Below are 18,544 nucleotides of genomic sequence, written 5' to 3' on the forward strand. Positions count from 1 at the left end.
TGTCCAACACATATACTACCAGGACACACATAAGCCATGTACTGCAATCAATGGATTTTAACATTTTGATCCCATGACTTAATTAATGCACATAGAATTCACACCACTGAGGTCGAAATAGGAAGAACGGAGCAACGATGTTGATTGTAATTGCACCGAACCAAATAAGTTATTACATGTTGATCAAATGAGCCTTTGATGTTGTTCCAGACCTTGAGTCAACAATTCTAAGAGTGCACGTTCACAAAATCCACACTGCAATTCAATCGCTTCACCTTCTGAAACCACGACGGCCGAGTGATTGACCGCTCATCTTCCGATCGGGCAAGACTTCAGGGCGAGACTCCACACGTATATCGGTATTTGCGTTGTACGCTGGTCCTTATCTTATTCAACGAAACAGAAACATGCTCCATAGATTGATACGCCTCTACACACTGATACGCCTCCACACGCTAAGATGCTGATATACATACGCCCACCTCTGCACCAACTCATAGTGACAACTACACTCTGATCACCATGGATAAATTAAGGAATGCAAATGGTAGCTTGCCTACATCAAAGATACATTTTAACATGCAGAGAGTGATGCAGAACAATGCAGCTATCTTCCGTACTCAAGAAACATTGGAGGAAGGAAGTACCCTAATCGATGAAACCTGGGAAGAGATTATTAAATACATCCAAGTTTTGAAAAATCATGGAGTCATAGCAGGATCATCAATGAGGCATTCTCACAGTAAGATCATTGGCCTTCCCATTGTCCCAACTAATGTAGAATGCAGGCTTAATAATGCAAGGGAGTACTTTACCAAGACAGGAAAATACAACCTCTATGAGTGTTTGAGCAGGGAGATACATTCCAGGTGTTGATTTATAGAAGAATCCACACATTTCATTGCATTTGTTCCTTATGTAGATTCACTTCCCTTTGAGACATGGATCGCTCCCAAGGAACATTCTTCTCATTACCAAGAGATAAAAGACGGACAAGAAATGGATCTAGCATATATATTGAAGCATATTCTGCGGAAGTTGGATCACTAATTGGAAAATCCACCATAAAATTACATGATTCACTCCTCACCTCTTAGAGAGACATACAAGCGGTCATACCATCACTGGTTCATATTCCTCAACTAACTCGAATTTGCGGGTTTGAAATTGCAAGTGGCTGTTACATTAATCCAATCTTTACCGAAAATGTTGCTACATTTCTACGAGAAGTGAATTTGGAAAATTAGTGAGCCAATAGTTCTTCCATTCACGCAGCATCTCCATGCTCGCCGCACCACAACCAACATTCACATAGGCCACCATCCCATGCACCTTTGTTCGACTATTCTAACAACACCAGGCAATAAGCTTTTCCACCTTGAGGTTTATCTACACAAATCAAAAACTTTCTCGCACAAATCTACAATGGCTAGGACGCACTATATATATAACAGTGGTATATGAGAGCCTTGCAACACAAACGGTAACGACAACGCAGTATGAGTGGTATCGAGTATTACAATAGACTGGAGCTGCAGAGCATGATAGTCGAGGGGCCGAGTGGTATTAATTAACATCAAGCCAATGGTGGTATGGGAAATCACACCACTGGAGCAAAGCCGAAAACGCATGTAATAAAACTATTATTGCATGGTAGAGAGGAGCAGTGATTCGATGAACTGATACCACAAAGAATAATGGCAGAAGCGTTTTTGCATTTTTTCATGGGAGAATATATAAAACGCATAGCTGACAAGCGCAGAGATACCGTGTCAGGCCCAGAGCGCAGGTACAAGGACAGTGCAAACGTTTCAAATCAGGTCAGGATGACAGCGCAACAGAAGAGCAAGGCGCAGGTTTTATAAATGGTATATGGCAGATAGACATGTTAGAACAGCTTGGACAGCACTGGCAGTGTCAGGGAGAGGAACGTTTCATACGTTCAAGTGAATATGGCAGACAAGGCACAGGTCTGTATAAAGGAATATGGCAGAAATACACTGCACAGAAAGGCCATAAACAAATGGCTCAAATTAATTATACAGGGCAGGAATACGCCTGCTCTGATACCATGTTAAACACACATGGAAAGCAAAGACAATATGAAAGATAAATCATGCAGTACAATTTTATTAACAAGAGATTTACATTTATAGTACATTATGTGACTCTTGGGTTTCAGATCCCAAGGTCTCTTGGACTGCTTTGGTCCATTCGGCTTCCACACTAACACATTGAGGATTAGGTGTCCAACATCTACTGAACCAAGCAGTCCCTCCATTTTGATAGCCAAAATTTTAAAACGATTACCCGAGAAAATTGACAGAAGTGGCATTAATTGCTTCAATATTACATCAGTGTCTTCAAATTATTTAGGTTGAATTAGATTTATATTTGGCTGAAGTATTTCATACTCTTCTGCAACGATTGCACTTCTATTATATTTCCTCAACTATTTCAATTTTCTTCTAAAATCTTTGAGTCTCCTTTTCCGACCCATCACTGTATCACATAATCAAATCTACATAAAACAATTGACTTTGACTCTACCTTGTGGCTGCTACAATGCACAATACCTTGCCATTGCTGTCGCTTCTCCACACAGTGATAAACAACCACCTAGAAACAAAGTAAAAAAACTCATCCCCAATTAGTGCCTAATAGTTTGGCACAATCTTCAATGCACAGGCCGATAGAGAGACTTCATCACTAGAGGCTCCAAAAAAAGGATCCAATCTTCATGGCCAGTGATCCAATATAAATCTCCACAGTGCAAACACCCACAACACAACAGGGTCATGATACATGGCTTTACATAGTCTAGGCCATGGCGTACAACAGATAGATTCCCAAAAATAACTCTCTCCCGACACCACAGACTCACAACTTCAGCTGGAGAACTCCAGCAACCGAACATACTCACACTCAACATTGGCAGCTTCTTTACATAGCTCCTTTGCACTAGAATGAAGATCCGACCAGACACCAATTCGGTCGCTCTAATCTGTAGCTTAATAAACAAACACTTATAAGAGAATAACACTCAAATAGGGTTAATTTCACTGCTCCCAAATATAGTAAGTCTCCTCCAAGATTCATTTGTGTTAAAATTCCAATCAATTAAACACAACTTACAAAACCATTTCTTTTGACTCCATGCACAAATTGGCAACTCTTTAACGAGAATCTTCACAACTCTTCACAGCTCCAAAAGTTCTTATAGTCGAATTCCAACTTCTATGCATAGGTCAAATGCAGCTTCCCAATGGAGTCATCCCAACAACAATACCACTACCTTTCATCGTAGAGACTGTCGAATATAGAAATGTTCACACAACCTCATACCATCCACATGACCACACTTAAGAACATCAGCCAGACATCATCGCACTGCATCCCCTTTTAACACTGCTCAATCAACAAGCTTCAATTTATAGAGCTTGAGAATGGAAGTGCATGTCTCTCAGTTTACAGGCACATGATCCAATAGATAGGGTAAGATTATCCTTCTCCCATGGCTCGACCTCATCAAGCACACTTGGTAGCCTCTATTAATGGCACAACGAACTAAAAAACAACACAATCTTAGTTCTAGGATTCACAACAGCTACAATGGACACCACAATCCATTCAGCTCCCACTCTAGCGCTAGTCCTTGAGCTCCAAGTGCGGCACCACACACGATATAAATCACAAATACATAAATTAGTCATGCAAGAACAATGACCTACCCTCGCACTGACACAACATTCAACATAACTCAGCCTCACGATGGCCTTCAACTATGACTCCAATCGCTAGAAATATATATTTCTTTGCATTCAATGCAAAACCCAAATGATGAACTTCGGGTTCACCAATCACTGAACAACTCAACCCCACAGTCAGCACCAACCGGGTCCGCACAATATGCCGCACCAACCATGCTTCAAGGACCAAACACAATGCTTATCTTCTGATTGTAAATTTTACCAAAGAAAAAGTTGGAATCCACAAGGCACAATACAACACGCAAGGCGTGATTTCAAATTACACTTTGTGACTCCACATGTAGCAGATTAGTTTCATCAAACACTGAGATCTGCAACCCTTCCAATTTCTTCAAAAGGACTACACCACGCTAGACTGCTCTAGGCTCATTGAATTTTCTATCATTCTCTTATCAAAGAATAGAAATCACAACAATTTCGACAATCTTAACGTCCACCAAGTTCCAACACCACTACGCCAAGCTAGTAGATTACTCAACACACCAAGCTCGCCACGTCAGCGTTCACACACTCCTACACTTTGATTATTCCAACACCCATACAACTCGCAACAGCCATAAAACTACAACCCTTCACTAATGCGGTCACACTAATGTGCCCCACAAAAACTTCTAAATCCATGATTGGCTCCTTCAATTCACAAAATGAAACAATGCAAGCCAAACACATGTCTCCTCTCTTCACACTATCAAAGTCCCTAGGGCTCAATGCCTTCCTCTTGGCACACACCTCAACGCTCAAACAATCAAAAGAGAATAGTTACAAACTTTTTTCAACAAACATATTGCTCCAACGCACAACACCCTCTCAATCAGCTCTTAGGGATCCACATAGCTTAGTTTTACTATGTTGCTTTCCCACAACAGTAAGAGCTCACGCTCTCTACACACTCAACACAGCTAGCAACTTCACGCTGTCTCACACCCCCCGTGTGATCGTTCTCTAAGAGCACAAATCAGTTCTTCCTCATAGAGGTTCTCTCCTCCTAAACAAGGACAAAACTATCTACCTAACAATGCTATACCAAACACAATGATAGTTAGTCTCACAACACAAGGATGCCTCTCCCACAGCTCACCTGAGCTTTGATACCATGACAAAAAATGAAACTCACAAAGAGCTTGATCATTGCATTCACAAACAGATAGATTTATACACAGATTTAGTTGGAGTTTCTACAGTGAAATTTGTCGACTGTCATTTATTTTTCACCAACGCTCACCAACTCCCACTGACTGACATTGATGACTCATCATTATATAAACAGAACAAAGGACTCATGATTATTATTCTAACATCCCTTCCAAATCTTGGTTGGCCAAAAGTAGCTTTACTAATCAATTGTGCCATAATTATTGCTCAAGGTTAAGGACAATGAAGCATATTTTATGGGAATGTTCGTTTGCAAGATATTGTTGAGCTTAGGTTCATTTTTGGTTGGCTAACATTTTCTAAGGTTATTTGCATTAGTGAGCAACCTTTTTGGAATATTCTAGTTTGGTGTTTAGGGAATCTTTGTCTAATATTTAGCATTGTTTGCGAGTATCTACTTTATATACGCTTTTGAAACTTCACTACATATGCATTTTTTATAATGACATTAGTTTTGTGAGTGTTTTTTGTCAATTGTGGTGCAATAAGATATGTATACAACTTCTAGGAAAAGGAACATTGTTGATTAGTGATGTCAATCTATTAAATTTCAAATTTTATTGAATTTTATTGTTGTTTTAGCTACTCTTAGTGATGTCAAACTATTAAATTTGAATTCTTATTGAAATTTATTGTTGTTTTAGCTAGTCTCAAGAAGAGGATACGATAAAATAAATGGAAGAAACATTAGATCATGTACAACTAATTCTTTTGTAAAAATTATTGAAAATTGTAGTAGGTGTCACCCTGGTTTTTTTTTTCTATTATGTTTGTGATTTTGTAGTGATAGGATTTGTTGTATTTATCTAATATGAGGCGGAATGTCACACTGAACTAATTGGGGGTTTGAACTAGCAATGTCATGAGGAATGTCTCAATCATGTATGCTCCCACTAATGTATTGGCCTCCCACAGGTTCAAATCTTGGTTTATCTTTCTAGTCAAGCTTATGAGTGTTTACTTATCTAGGGAGGATTTTGGTTTATTTCAATAATATTAAGCCTATTTATAATAATAAACTATTAAATTATATAATTGAACTGATTTATTTTTATTTTTATTTTTTCTTGTAATAAAATTACAGATTTCATTTCTATGAAAACAATGAAATGAATTACACCCTACAACATGAATTACGATGTGCTCCTTTTGCCGGGGGATGTTTCATATGTGATTCTTTCAGAAGGCTTGTAGAACCATTGGCCAGCTCCAGACCATGGATGGTCACCCATGGAAATCATGACATCGAGAATATCCACTTACTCGTTATCACACCATTCGATGCCTACAATGCATGCTCGAAAATTCCATATTAAGAAAGTTGTTCCCCTTCAAACCTCTGTTATTCCTTTGAAGTTGCAGGAGCACATATATTGATGCTGGGCTCCTACACAGCCTTTGGAATGGATTCTGACCAATACAAATGGCTTCAGGTAGGGAGATGATTTCACCTAATTGCAGTTATTTTAATAACTTTTGTGGGTTAATCACTACTCACTAGTCATTATAAAAACTTGATTGCATAACAAAATCCTAGGTCTTAGTTTTTTATACCCTACGTGCTCCTAAATATCACACATCTCATTCATACTAGTTGATGAACCCTTTTCATTAAATAGTCCTAAAGGAATAAAGATTCGATTTTTGTGAAGTCAAGGTGACCTATCCCGAGTAAACAAGCAGCAGACTCCTTGGCTTATTGCTATGATCCATGCACCCTGGTAGAACAAAAATACCGCTCATTAGGGTGAGGGCGATTCAATGAAGGAAGCCATGGAACAAGTGCTTCATGATGCAAAAGTGGACATTATTTTTGTTGGCCATGTTCATGCTTATGAATGCTTTGTAAGTTCCTATCACAAGTTCCTTCACAAGTATTCAGTTTTACAAATCCCTAATTGTTTGATCATAGGATGACTATGCAATGAATGTTTCAAACGTGGGTATTTGATAACCAAGCCAATCCATGTGAATCTATGCATATTACTGTAGGATACAGATGGAATTGAGAAGACCTTGGTTCAAATGAATGATCATTTCAATTTAGATTAATATTGAGTGCGAAGTAGAAATGGCCTAAAAATTTAATCGATCATGGTTTGCTTCAGCTTTTCAATTGAATTGGAAGCATATATTGTTTAGGAAATAAACTAATTAATTATTATTGTGAAATAAGAACAGATTGTTAGAAAATTTCAAAGGGGAAGACGAGAGGAGTCTTGCTCAAAAATCAGTTGCGGTAAGGGTATCACAACTACAGAGAGGCTTAGTTGAAATTGAAATTTAACGCACAACAAAACAGATTAAAACCAAAAAGATTGCGATAACTTTACTCATGAAGGTTTAAAACCATATCACAACAAACCATGATTTAGATTATATTTCAAAACGTAGGAAAATACATTCGCATGATAAACAGAGACTGCAACTCCAAGTAAAAACAAAAAAACTTACTGCGATTTAGGATTCACTGGGGTTGCGGAGTAACTGTCTATAAAACTTCGTAAAACTGGTTTTCACACGCCCACCACAAATTGCTCCACGATTTTCTCCTCACTACCTCACAAACTTTCACCCTCTCACTCTCTCTCAACCTACAAATGACTTTTACTTTCATATTTATCTCAACATACAAATTTGACATTAATACATGACAAAGGAAATCATTAAGACAAGGGATGGGCAATTATACAAAATGAGGGTTTTTCTGAACTTGCAGAGGTTGTGGAATGCAAATAAGAGTTGAGTAGTAAATGCTTGAATATACATTTTATCAACTATGTATTAAGTTCTTTAAATTCTCTATTGTTTTACGGTGTGGTCAGTGCTATACTTCTGCTCTGACTTTAGTCCTTTCGCTTGCAAACAAAATCACAACCTATAGATGTTGACTAGGAAAGTATGGTGGTTGTCAGTGTGTTTAAGGCGGTGGTTGGGATTAATATTTCCAACACTCCCCCTTAATCACAACTACCACCATTGAAAATTCCCAAACAGTCTCTGAGATAAACAAAACTTTCACATGCCAATGGCTTTGTGAAAATACCAGCAAATTGTTCCTGTCACCTGCAATGCTGCAACACAATTTCATCATTGTTAATTAGCTCTCTAATAAAATGATATTTAGCATCAATATTCTTGGTCCTCTTGTGAAATATATAATTATTTGACAATGGAATTGCAGAAGTGTTGTCACAAAAAATAGTTTTCATTCCCTCTTGGTCGTGCCGAAGATCCCTCAACATCCTTCTCATCCAAACTATCTAACACGTTGTTGTTGTTGCGGCGACATATTCAGCTTCTGCTATTAACAGTGACATTATTGGTTTCTTCTTGGAGGCCCATGAAATGGCTCCGAAACCCAAATGAAAAACATATCATGACGTGCTCTTTCAGTCGTCAACACTTCCTTCCCAATCATTGTGAGTGTAACCAACCAGCCTGAAATCATCTGTTGCGGCATACAAAATACCATACTATTTTGTCCCATTGAAATACCTTAGAATACTTTTCGCTACTTGCCAATGTGTTTCCTTGGGTGTCTACATGAACCTCGACATCAAACTCACTGCATACATTATATTCGGCCTAGTGGCGGTCAAATACATCAAGCTTCCTATCATACTTTTGTATAATTTCAGATTGACATTGTTGCTGAAATCTACTTTTCTCAACTTCAACCCCATGACAATTGTAGTTGGTGTGGGCTTGTTTTTTTGCATTTTAAACATCTCCAAAATGTTTGCTACATACTTTGCCTAAAAAATAAAAATTCCATTTTCTGTTTGCTTCATATTTTTTCCCAAAAAATACCTTAACAACCCCAAGTCAGTCATTTCAAATTCACTCTCCATGAATTCTTTGAAATCAGTGATGAGGAAATCATCAATGCCTGTAAAAATCAAATCATATACATATAAGACAACGATAAGAATCTTACCATCACTCTCTTTGATGTAGAGAGTAGGCTCACCGTCACATTTGTCGAAACCATTGTCCAACAAGTAAGCATCTATCCTGCTATACCATGCACGTGGTGCTTGCTTTAGCCCATAAAGAGATTTCCTCAACCGATACACCTTGTCTTCTTGGCCTTCAACCTCATAACTAGATGGTTGCACAACATACACTTCCTCTTTCAACACTCCATTCAAGAACGTTGATTTTACATCCATTTGATACACTTTCCATTTATGTTCTGCAACAATTGCCACCATTGGACACACTATCTCCATCCTTGCGACTGGCGCAAACGTCTCTGCATAATCTCTTTTGTTCCTTTGCTTGTATCCTTTGATAACTAACCTTGCTTTGTGCCTTTCAATCTTACCGTTGAAATTAATCTTGATCTTATAGACCCACTTCACTCCAATGACATGTTTTCCTTTCGGAAGGTTCACTAACTCCCATGTGCCATTCTTTTCTATTATTTCTATTTCTTCCTCCATTGTGGCAACCCATTTTTCTTCTTTGACTGCATCCTCAAAATGGATTGATTCATCTACATGACAAAATAATGCAAATAAGGGATTCAGACCAGCGCTACTATCCACTTCATCTTTCTCACAAATCTCATTTAAATTTCTGAATTTTGGTCTTCCTGTGCTTGTTGAAGATGGGCTTGACATGTCACTTGGTGTTTTACTTTGCGGTGTGCTTAGAGAAGCACTTTATTGACTGTGTGACGTTGTCCTATTATTTGTTGATGTTGTTGCTTGCTGCCTGCATTGTTGTGCTTGAACAGGAGTAGAGGGAGTCACTGTTGATGAATTCCTTGTTGTTGTCAATTCCTCTTTGTCCTCTTGTGGTATACATGCTTTGAAATTAGCTATCTTCTCTAAACGTCCATCTAGACCCTTGGGTTTGGGCCCAAGCTAGAGGCGTTGGTCCCTCTTTTTGTACTTATGTTTCTTATTCATTCCAAGAAGTTCATAGTTTCTTGCATTTCAGTAGAGATATTAATTTATAAAAAAAAATTGTGGTTGCAACCTCTATATCACCTCTCCTATGGGAGAATGAGTGGAAGGATTCACAACCACCATCCAAAAATATCGTGTTTATCATTTCCTGGAAATAGATTAGTGTTAGTTGTCCTATTTTACACTTTCTTTCTATAGCTTAGAAGCCAATTTAGTGAGTATATTAGTGTTATGGCATAAATTAGATGTTATTTTAATTCAACTCATCTTTTCCATCACAAGTTATTTCATTTTGTTAATGATAAATGGATGCATGCATGTGATTGACTGCAGGGATGTGTTTTTCTGCAGGGAAGGGAACCTTTACCACTTCCATCTTGAGCTCCTTAATCTTCTCTTTCCACCTCCAAATTTTGTCCCAAAACCCTGTTTATGGGCCATTTTTCCGAGTACATGGACAACACTCATCCCAGCGCAGGATAGGCCTTTGAGAGGTCCTGAGTTAGGATAGGGGCTCAAACCAACCAAACTCTATTTGCTTCAACTTCCATCCACCTCTTCATACCCTCAAGACATCATTTTCACCTCCAAAAGTCACTCAGATGCCCTCTTATAACATTATATGCTTTCCTATAGCATTACAGGCCTCTTGTAGAAATCACCTGTAACAAACATGTAGCATCAATTTCCTTCATTATTTTTTATCCCCACTGCAAATTTGACTTATTCTAGATGAATAATGAACCCCAGCTATGATTTTGTGATCAAGGGAAGCTCCTAGGCCACTCCAACCCTTCTTTTTCTTCACTGCAAAAACATAGTAGAGTTAGTATTTTTTAGCACAAGTATGATGCAAGTACATTAACTATTTACAAGAATTTGTGAACTAGGTAGATGGTACATGCAATTCTGATTGGTAGTTTGATGGTTTATGCAAGAAAAAACAATTTCATTTCTGCAAGTAGATTTGGTAGTTTAATGGATTTTGCAAGATAAATAACTTTCTTTCTGCAAGTAGATTAGCCTTTTTCCTTTCATAAATTGATTAATTAGCATTTACAAGTTGAGTTAATGGCATTTCCACTTTCATAACTAGAAATAATTTCCAATTGTACCTTTATCAGCAAGCTTTCATTCTAATTCAATAGGAGGAATGGTCTTTGAGAAATTTTGATCTAATGTCATAACTGAGGGTGGCATGAGTGGAATCCTATCTATTGTGCATATAGCATTGTAACCTCAAAGTTTGTATGAAACTTGGGGTGATAATTTGAGTTGAGGAGCCCTTGCAAGTCACAACATTCCTGGTACAATACCAGGGCTCACCAATGGTTCTTCTCTAACCTTATATAGAAGAAACTGGTTGCTAACAAGGTTCTTAGTCTATGTTGATTGGATGGAACTCTTAAGAATGACCCAACCAAGATCCACGATATGTTTAGTGATCATTTTCAAAGAACTTTTTTTGCTCACCATCCATCATATTTGGTTTGTTTTTTCTATGGATTCTTGGTATAGAATTCTCCCTTGCAAGGTCTTGATTGGGGATTGGGATAGTTTGGAAAAAGAATTTCCAAAAGATGAGCTATTTTATTCTCTATCTTCCATGAAAAATAGGAAAGTGACCAAGTATGATAGTCTACCTTGAGAGTTTCACAAGGTGGCATGGGATATGGTTGGAGATGATCTTTGCATCCTTGTTCAAGAAGTATTTTCTGTAAGGATCCTTTTATATTTTCTTAATATTATCCTTATCAAGCTTATTGCAAATCATTCTACAAGAGATTATATTAGTGGGTATTACATGATTACCCTATTAAGAGTTTCCTATAAATTTACGGCTAAGCTTTTAGCTTTGAGGGTGTAGGATGTTGATTAGAAAATAGTTCATCAAGAGGAAATATGATTCATTCAAGGATAATTGATTTTAGATATAATGTTGTAATATTGGGACTCTAGGTTAACATGGAGTGGGCTTAGGCTATAGGTCAACATGCCCTTTTCCTGAAAATTGAATTTGGCAAATTTTATGATCATATTTACTAGACATTTATCATAGATATGTTGACTTGCCTTGGGTTTGGACAATGATTCGTTAACATGCTCAACACTTTGTTTACATATGCCTCTACTTTTGTTTTAGTGAATAATGTGATGCCCCCTATCATCCATCTTTGCATGGCCATCAGGTAAGGAATCCCACTGGGTCCCTATCTTCATGTCTCATCAATTGATGCTCTCAAGTGTTTGTGGGAGGAGACCCTTTCTCAAAGTTGTCTTAGAGGTATCTCCCTATCGGAGGGGAAGGAGATGGTTAACAATCACATTACAGATGAATCAATATTATTGATTTATACTAATCAGGATTCAATTTCCACTGCGAAGGATTCTCTTTCAATATTCTAGGAAGTGTTGTGTGCTATCATGAATGACCATAAGAAAAAACTTTGGCTTGCTGGTCTTGACAATTTTCTTACATGGATTCCAACTAGTTGGATGTTTTTTCAATTAGGGGTTATTTTGGGACAAGTTGGAATTCCTTTTGAAGTTGACCTTTTCCCCATTGCTATATGTGGTTTTGGTTCTTGGATTGAATGGAACATAAACTTCTTGTATGGAAATACAAGTATCTTCCCTTTATTGGTAAGAAAATAATGGTGAGAAAAATTCTTCAAAGCTCCCATATTTACTATGTGTCATGTTGGCTTCCAAGTAAGACTTTGTTCAAGTTGATTGGAGTAGATTCCATGTTTTTATCTATGGGATTGATATGGTGTATATTGGGGTATTTCTTTGTTCCTTAGGATGTTTTCATTATGCCCAAGGATGAGGGAGGTCTTGGTATGATTGGCGTGGTGATCCAAGGAAAATTTTTGGCTACCAAATAGGTGACCAAATGCTTGGAGGGTTCATCCCCTTGGAAAGTGTTGATCTGACACGAAATAGTTGTTAGCCAAACATGTTGACAAAATTAGGGGTTAATTTAGCTTATGTGACATCATTTTTACTCCTAATTTTTAGATTTATGAGTCCATCATTTTTAAGAGTATTTGGGAAACTTGAAGGAAGGTGGAAAAATCAGTATGTTAGAAGAGGTTAAGTAGTAGATTATGTATGACTTTGGCCAAAGACCAGTCAAGAGTTGGAAACAAGAAGTAAGTTGTATTACTAATATTTCTCATTTTCAGACAAATAAGTATATCAAAAAAACATTTTCCTTTGGAGGGATATTTGGAGTGGCTCAGGAATTTTCCTTTTTTAGGATATGTTTATAGAGATCATCTAGTTTGTTTTTAAAGAAGACCTTTTCAAGGTGAATATCAATATGTGGATGGTTCCTTCTAGAGAGATTGGGAATGGAGTTTTGATTTCCCTTTGACTCAATATGATTCTAATAAGCTCTACTCTATTTTTCATCAATGTTATGAGTTAGGACTAGTTCGCAATGCCATGTGGGTTTCTATGGACGAAGAAATTTTTTGGATTCATCAACTGCATGGTGTTTGGTTAATAGATTCTCCTATAAAATTTGATTATTTGCTTGGTCGGTGACTTATCAAGGTCTCCCTTCCAAATCTTGGCTGGCCAAAAGCAGCTTTATTGATCAACTATGCCATTACTGCTTGAGATTAGAAAATGAAGCATATTTTATGGAATGTTTATTTGCAAGATCTTGTTGGGCTTAGGTTCAATCTTAGTTGGCTAACATTTTTTAGGGCTATTTACATTGCTATGTAACTTTGTTCGAAGATTCTAGTTTGGTATTTAAGGACTCCTTGTCTAATATTTGGCATTGTTTGAGAGTATCTACTTTATATATTGTTTGGAAACTTCATTGCATATGCATTTTATATAATCACATTAGTTTTGTGAGTGTGTTTTGTCAATTACAATGTAATGAGGTACTTACGTAATGTCTAGGAAAAGGAGCATTGTTGATTAGTGATGTCAAACTATTCAATTTGAATTCTTTTGAAATTTATTATAATTTTTAGTTACCCTCAAGAAGATGATATGAATAAAAAAACAAATGGAAGAAACAATAGTTCATGTATCATTAATGATTTGGTCAAAGTTATTGAAAATTGTAGTAGGTGTCACCATGGTTTTTTTTTCTTTAATATGTTTATGTTTGTGTATTGATAGGCTTGCTTGTACTCATCTGACATGGGATAGAATTGCAGATAAGACTAGTTGGGGGTTTGAAGTAGCGATGCCACAAGGAATGCTTTAATAATGTACCCTACCACTAACTAATACTTGATTATTAAATTAATAAAACTTTTAGCCCATTGGGCTAGACCGAATGGTCGACGTCTGACACTAGATTGCAGTTTTCAACCAATAGAAGGGCCTTGCCCAAGTTCAAAACTCAATTTATGTGTTTAGCATGGCTTGTGAGTAGTTGAGCGGTTTTCTTGTCTAGCAAGGGTCATGCATGATTGTGGCAATCCAACTTACTCCATCCAAGCTCCTCAATTATAAGTAGTAGTTCTATCCATTCTTCCAATTAAAAGAAAAAAATAAAAATAAAAAAACAAAAAACAAAAAGGAAAAAATGTTAATAATTTTTTTATTTAAGTTAATAAAATTTGTTATAATTTTTTGAAATGGCTTTAGTTAAAAAAAAAATAATTACTTCCGGTGTCAGCGTAAATTTTAGTCAAAAAGTTCACCACTCACGATTTATACGCGAAAGGCAGAAACGTTGGATAGAAAGTTCAGTATCACGGATTTTTGGGCAAAGTTCACCTACTTGGAAAATTCAGGAGAAAGTTCGGCTATCACAGATTTTTGGATAAAGTTCACCAAAATGTTTTGTTTTTCAAAAAATTCATAAGAAAATTTACTTATGGAATGCAGTCTAGTCACCCATATTTATGAAATTCTAGCCCAAGCCAAAGCCAAAATTACAGCAGAAAGAAGTCAAATAAATGGCATAAAATCTAGGGTAAGAGTGTAAAAATTATGAGGGTGAAAATAAATTGAACATTATAACAGATTTTTAAGATACCCAAAATTTTTAAGTTTGAGAATGGTAACTTAGATTATCAAAATATTTTAAGAAATCCAAAGAAGAAACCGAAAATCTTTAAGTGTGACAACCTTAATTTAAATTTACAAAAAAAACTGCCAAATTTGATCAAAATCTTACCAAAATTTACAGACAAATTTGAAGCCTAGACTACGGCAAATGTTTAATTAATGTCGTGTATCGCACGACGCTCTTCCCATCCCAGTCGCTTTGCACAAACCCTACTGTATCAAGTTGGTGGCCATTGTCCTGTTTTATAAGCCGGTCATATTTATTGAAAAATAAATGAAGGAGAGAGCAGAACATGTTTTGCGGTTTCTAATTCATAGCCTTGATATATGCACTCTGGTCGTCCTCTTTTGCTTCTCCTCAATTTCATGTTTCCCTAAAAAGTGGCACAATTGTAGTTCTGTTAATAGATTTTTAAAAATTGATTTTTGTCATTTAAAAAAAAATTTAAAAATTGATTTTTGTCATTTAAAAAAAAAATTGGAATAATATCTTAAAATTTTTTAAGAAGTGCTGTCAAATTGTCAATTTTTTTTTTTAATTTCATTTTTCCTGAAATTAGAATTTTAGGAATGAAAAAATTAGAATTTTAGGAATGTTGAATTTCTAAATTTCTTTTCATGTTAAAACTTAAGTCCCATTTTAGAAACTCCCATTTGAAAAACAATAGTTTCCTTTTGAGTTGTTTTTTCTAATTGTGCATATGATGCAAGTTCTTATTACGCCGTAAGGCGTTTCCCTCTGAAATCAACTCCCCTCTCTGCTTACCTGTCATCGTGTAAGCCACACGATTATATGTTAGACGATTGCAACAATTTCAGCCGTTGATCGTTGATTCAAAAGGGTTGCCCAAACGGTTTTGGCGTTTCATTTGGCAGATCGAATAGTTTCATCAGGGCAGCTGAACTGGGCTCTCTAGTGCTACATGCGTCCCACTAACCCTGTTGGCAGGCTTTTCTTGTACTGTCTGTGGGTGGAGTTGATTGATCCCAAGGCTGTACTGAGCAGGCAGCACATTCTCACAAATCCCACATTCTCACAAATCCCGGTGTTCTCAAATCCATCGTTGAGAAACCGGACATGAGAGAAAGCGATACCGTCCTGGAAATCGGCCCGGGTACTGGAAATCTAACCCTAGAGTTGCTGCAGGCCGCCCACAGAGTCATCGCAGTCGAGATCGATCCTCGGATGATCGAAGTAGTTCACAAACGCATAAAGGGGACCGAAATGGCTCAGAGATTAGAGGTGAGTTCCAATTTCCTTTGCATCTTGTTTTTACATTCATTCACCTTATTTACCTCATTAACAATATGTCAATTCCACATGGATTGTGATTCTTCATGCCCACCCCAAGTTTCAAATCCTCAGAGACATGTTTTCCCTTCATGAGTTGTTGCTTCTATGCACCTGTGTAAGCAGCGGCTCAGGCTCCGGCAGCCGGCTCCATGTGGATGGGGCAAGGTGTAGGTCTTCTGCCACAATCACTGAGACATATGTTTTCGAATATCTGTTGTCAGCCTGCTATAGTTCGTTGTGATATTAACATAATGGAAATGGGCATGCTTTCTGCATGACCTTACTTCAGTTCATCGTGATAATCCCATAATGGAGAAGGGTGCGCTTGCTGCATTTGTAAACTGGAAACATCAACCAAAAAAAAAATCCTACATTGACAACAATACTGAAGAAGGTTTATTTGTGAAATACCACATACATTAAAACTTTTTCAAATCTTTGCCAATCTGAAAACTGGGTTTAGGGTGAATTTCTCATGCCTATGCGATGAAAACTGGCTATGGGGTGAAGTCCTCATGCTTATGTGATAACAGCCTTCTTTTCTTCAGCTACTACCTTTCTCCAATCTAATGATGCTTAGAAGTACCTGTGTGCTTTGGGAAGCCATAATCTTGTAACGTACTGCACTTTCTGTCTGGCAATGAAAAATGCCAATTTTGGCAATAAAACACTTCTTCTTTTTGCAAATTTGATGTTGCAGATGGATTCCCTACCCCCTTATGTCCAATTGGGCACCTCAGTATTAAATTTATGCAATTCAAACCTGTAATTCCAAGATTCTGGCAAAATTTCTGCCAAATTTACAAGGAAAATGCACTGGAAAGAGATTCTGTTTACTGCAAGGTTAGCCTAAGCTATGTGCTTTGCAGGTTCCCTTGTGATGTCTTCGTAATTGTCTCTTGCAATTCCTTTTTTGTTCCTTGTGATGTCTTCGTAATTGTCTCTTGCAATTCCTTTTTTGTTCCTTGTGATTGTTGTCTTTGGTGATACCTTATTAATTTTTGGGATTACGATAAATCAAAGTTGCTCTTCTCTAATATGACTATCTCCTTTTTCTTTTCTGTTACGGACAGTTGGTGCGAGGGGACATACTACGAACAGACTTGCCAACTTTTGACATATGTGTAGCCAATATACCTTACCAGATATCATCTCCGCTCATCTTCAAGCTTTTGTCCACCATGCCCAAGTTTCGAAGTGCCACCCTCATGCTTCAGAAGGAATTTGGCCACCGCCTCGTGGCAAAGCCTGGTGATTCCCTTTTCAATCGCCTGGCTGTCAATGTGGATCTTCTGGCCAGTACCAAGCTCCTTATGGATGTGAGCAAGAGGCATTTTACGCCATGCCCTAAAGTGGATTCCTCTGTTGTGAGAATCGAACCAAGGGCATGGCCTCCTCTAGTCGACTTGAGTGAATGGAATAGATTCACTCTGATGTGTTTCACCAGAAAGAATAAGACTCTCGGTGCAATCTTCCTGTTCATCAATTTTAATCTTGAAGGCATATATCCCTGCTATTGTTTATTTGCTCCCAAGATTATCTTCTTTAAAGGCATTTAGAGCATGGATGGCAGCAATTTCTCAACAAACAATATAGGTACATTTGCATTGTATGAGCAAATGGAGGAATTTTTCCTTTTTAGTTAAAAGGACGAATCATCTTCGGTTTTTCTTTGCAAGCAATACTTTAAGCAGACAGGCGTTTCAATATGAATTAGTTATGTTTTTTCGATCTCTTCATATTTATTTTCTTCAACATGTTTGAAACCTTTTCTTCTGGGAACTATTGTTTTTGCAAATATTTTACCTTGAATCAATTCGTCTCAGCATGCATTCAAGTTAGTTAGAATGGAATCACATAGGTTTCAGCAGTTTAGCCTAGTCGGTTGTCTCATTAGTCAGGACTTATGAGATGTATGTTAAAAGACTGAAACCTGCTTATGTTAAGGTGAATTTGTGCTGAAAACAGTTTTCAATACTCACGGATCAGACCTTGATCCGAAGAAACTTGTGGGTTAATGGAAACTCATGATCACAGATATAACTGAAAAAGGGAAAAGGAAACCCTCCTATTGAACGATTTCCTCTGCGAAGTTTTTCTCAAGCTCTTGTCAAATACAAGGCAAACTCTTACATTCCAGCTTAACAGAGTTCTTCGCAGAACTGAGGTTTTAAACATTTTGTTCGTAACTGACAGGAAAAATATCTTGAAGATGGATCACTTTCAGCTGCATAATTTTTTTAGTGTCTTGTACTCTAAAGTTGGAGTACGAGGGAAAATATTCCTTGCTCATTAAATAAAGCCTCATCTGTGACTCCGTCGGTAACAACCACTCTTTAGAAGGTAGGCCCCGATATAAATAC

General features: G+C 37.3%; 1 protein-coding gene across 1 annotated transcript; it reads left to right on the forward strand.

Moving 5' to 3' along the window:
• Positions 1-1,697: 1,697 nt before the first annotated feature.
• Positions 1,698-17,740, forward strand: LOC149260017 (ribosomal RNA small subunit methyltransferase, mitochondrial-like). The gene is made up of 4 exons (XM_089456165.1): positions 1,698-1,789; positions 1,898-1,970; positions 15,894-16,130; positions 17,255-17,740. The coding sequence occupies exons 1-4, from the start codon at positions 1,698-1,700 to the stop codon at positions 17,738-17,740; spliced, it is 888 nt and encodes a 295-aa protein (XP_089312291.1).
• Positions 17,741-18,544: the final 804 nt, after the last annotated feature.

The sequence above is a fragment of the Pinus tabuliformis genome, chromosome 6 (genome assembly GCF_031772625.1).
Source record: "Pinus tabuliformis cultivar Carrire ecotype Pingquan chromosome 6, CPIR1, whole genome shotgun sequence".
Classification (NCBI taxonomy): domain Eukaryota; kingdom Viridiplantae; phylum Streptophyta; class Pinopsida; order Pinales; family Pinaceae; genus Pinus; species Pinus tabuliformis.

What these genes read in the sequence shown, in the direction of transcription:
- LOC149260017 (XM_089456165.1), top strand. Translation starts at nt 1,698, where the DNA reads ATGGCAGAAGCGTTTTTGCATTTTTTCATGGGAGAATATATAAAACGC. An exon ending in ATATGGCAGACAAGGCACAG is followed by an intron (nt 1,971 to 15,893) that starts GTCTGTATAAAG and finishes TGTACTGAGCAG; the next exon opens with GCAGCACATTCTCACAAATC. An exon ending in AAATGGCTCAGAGATTAGAG is followed by an intron (nt 16,131 to 17,254) that starts GTGAGTTCCAAT and finishes TGTTACGGACAG; the next exon opens with TTGGTGCGAGGGGACATACT.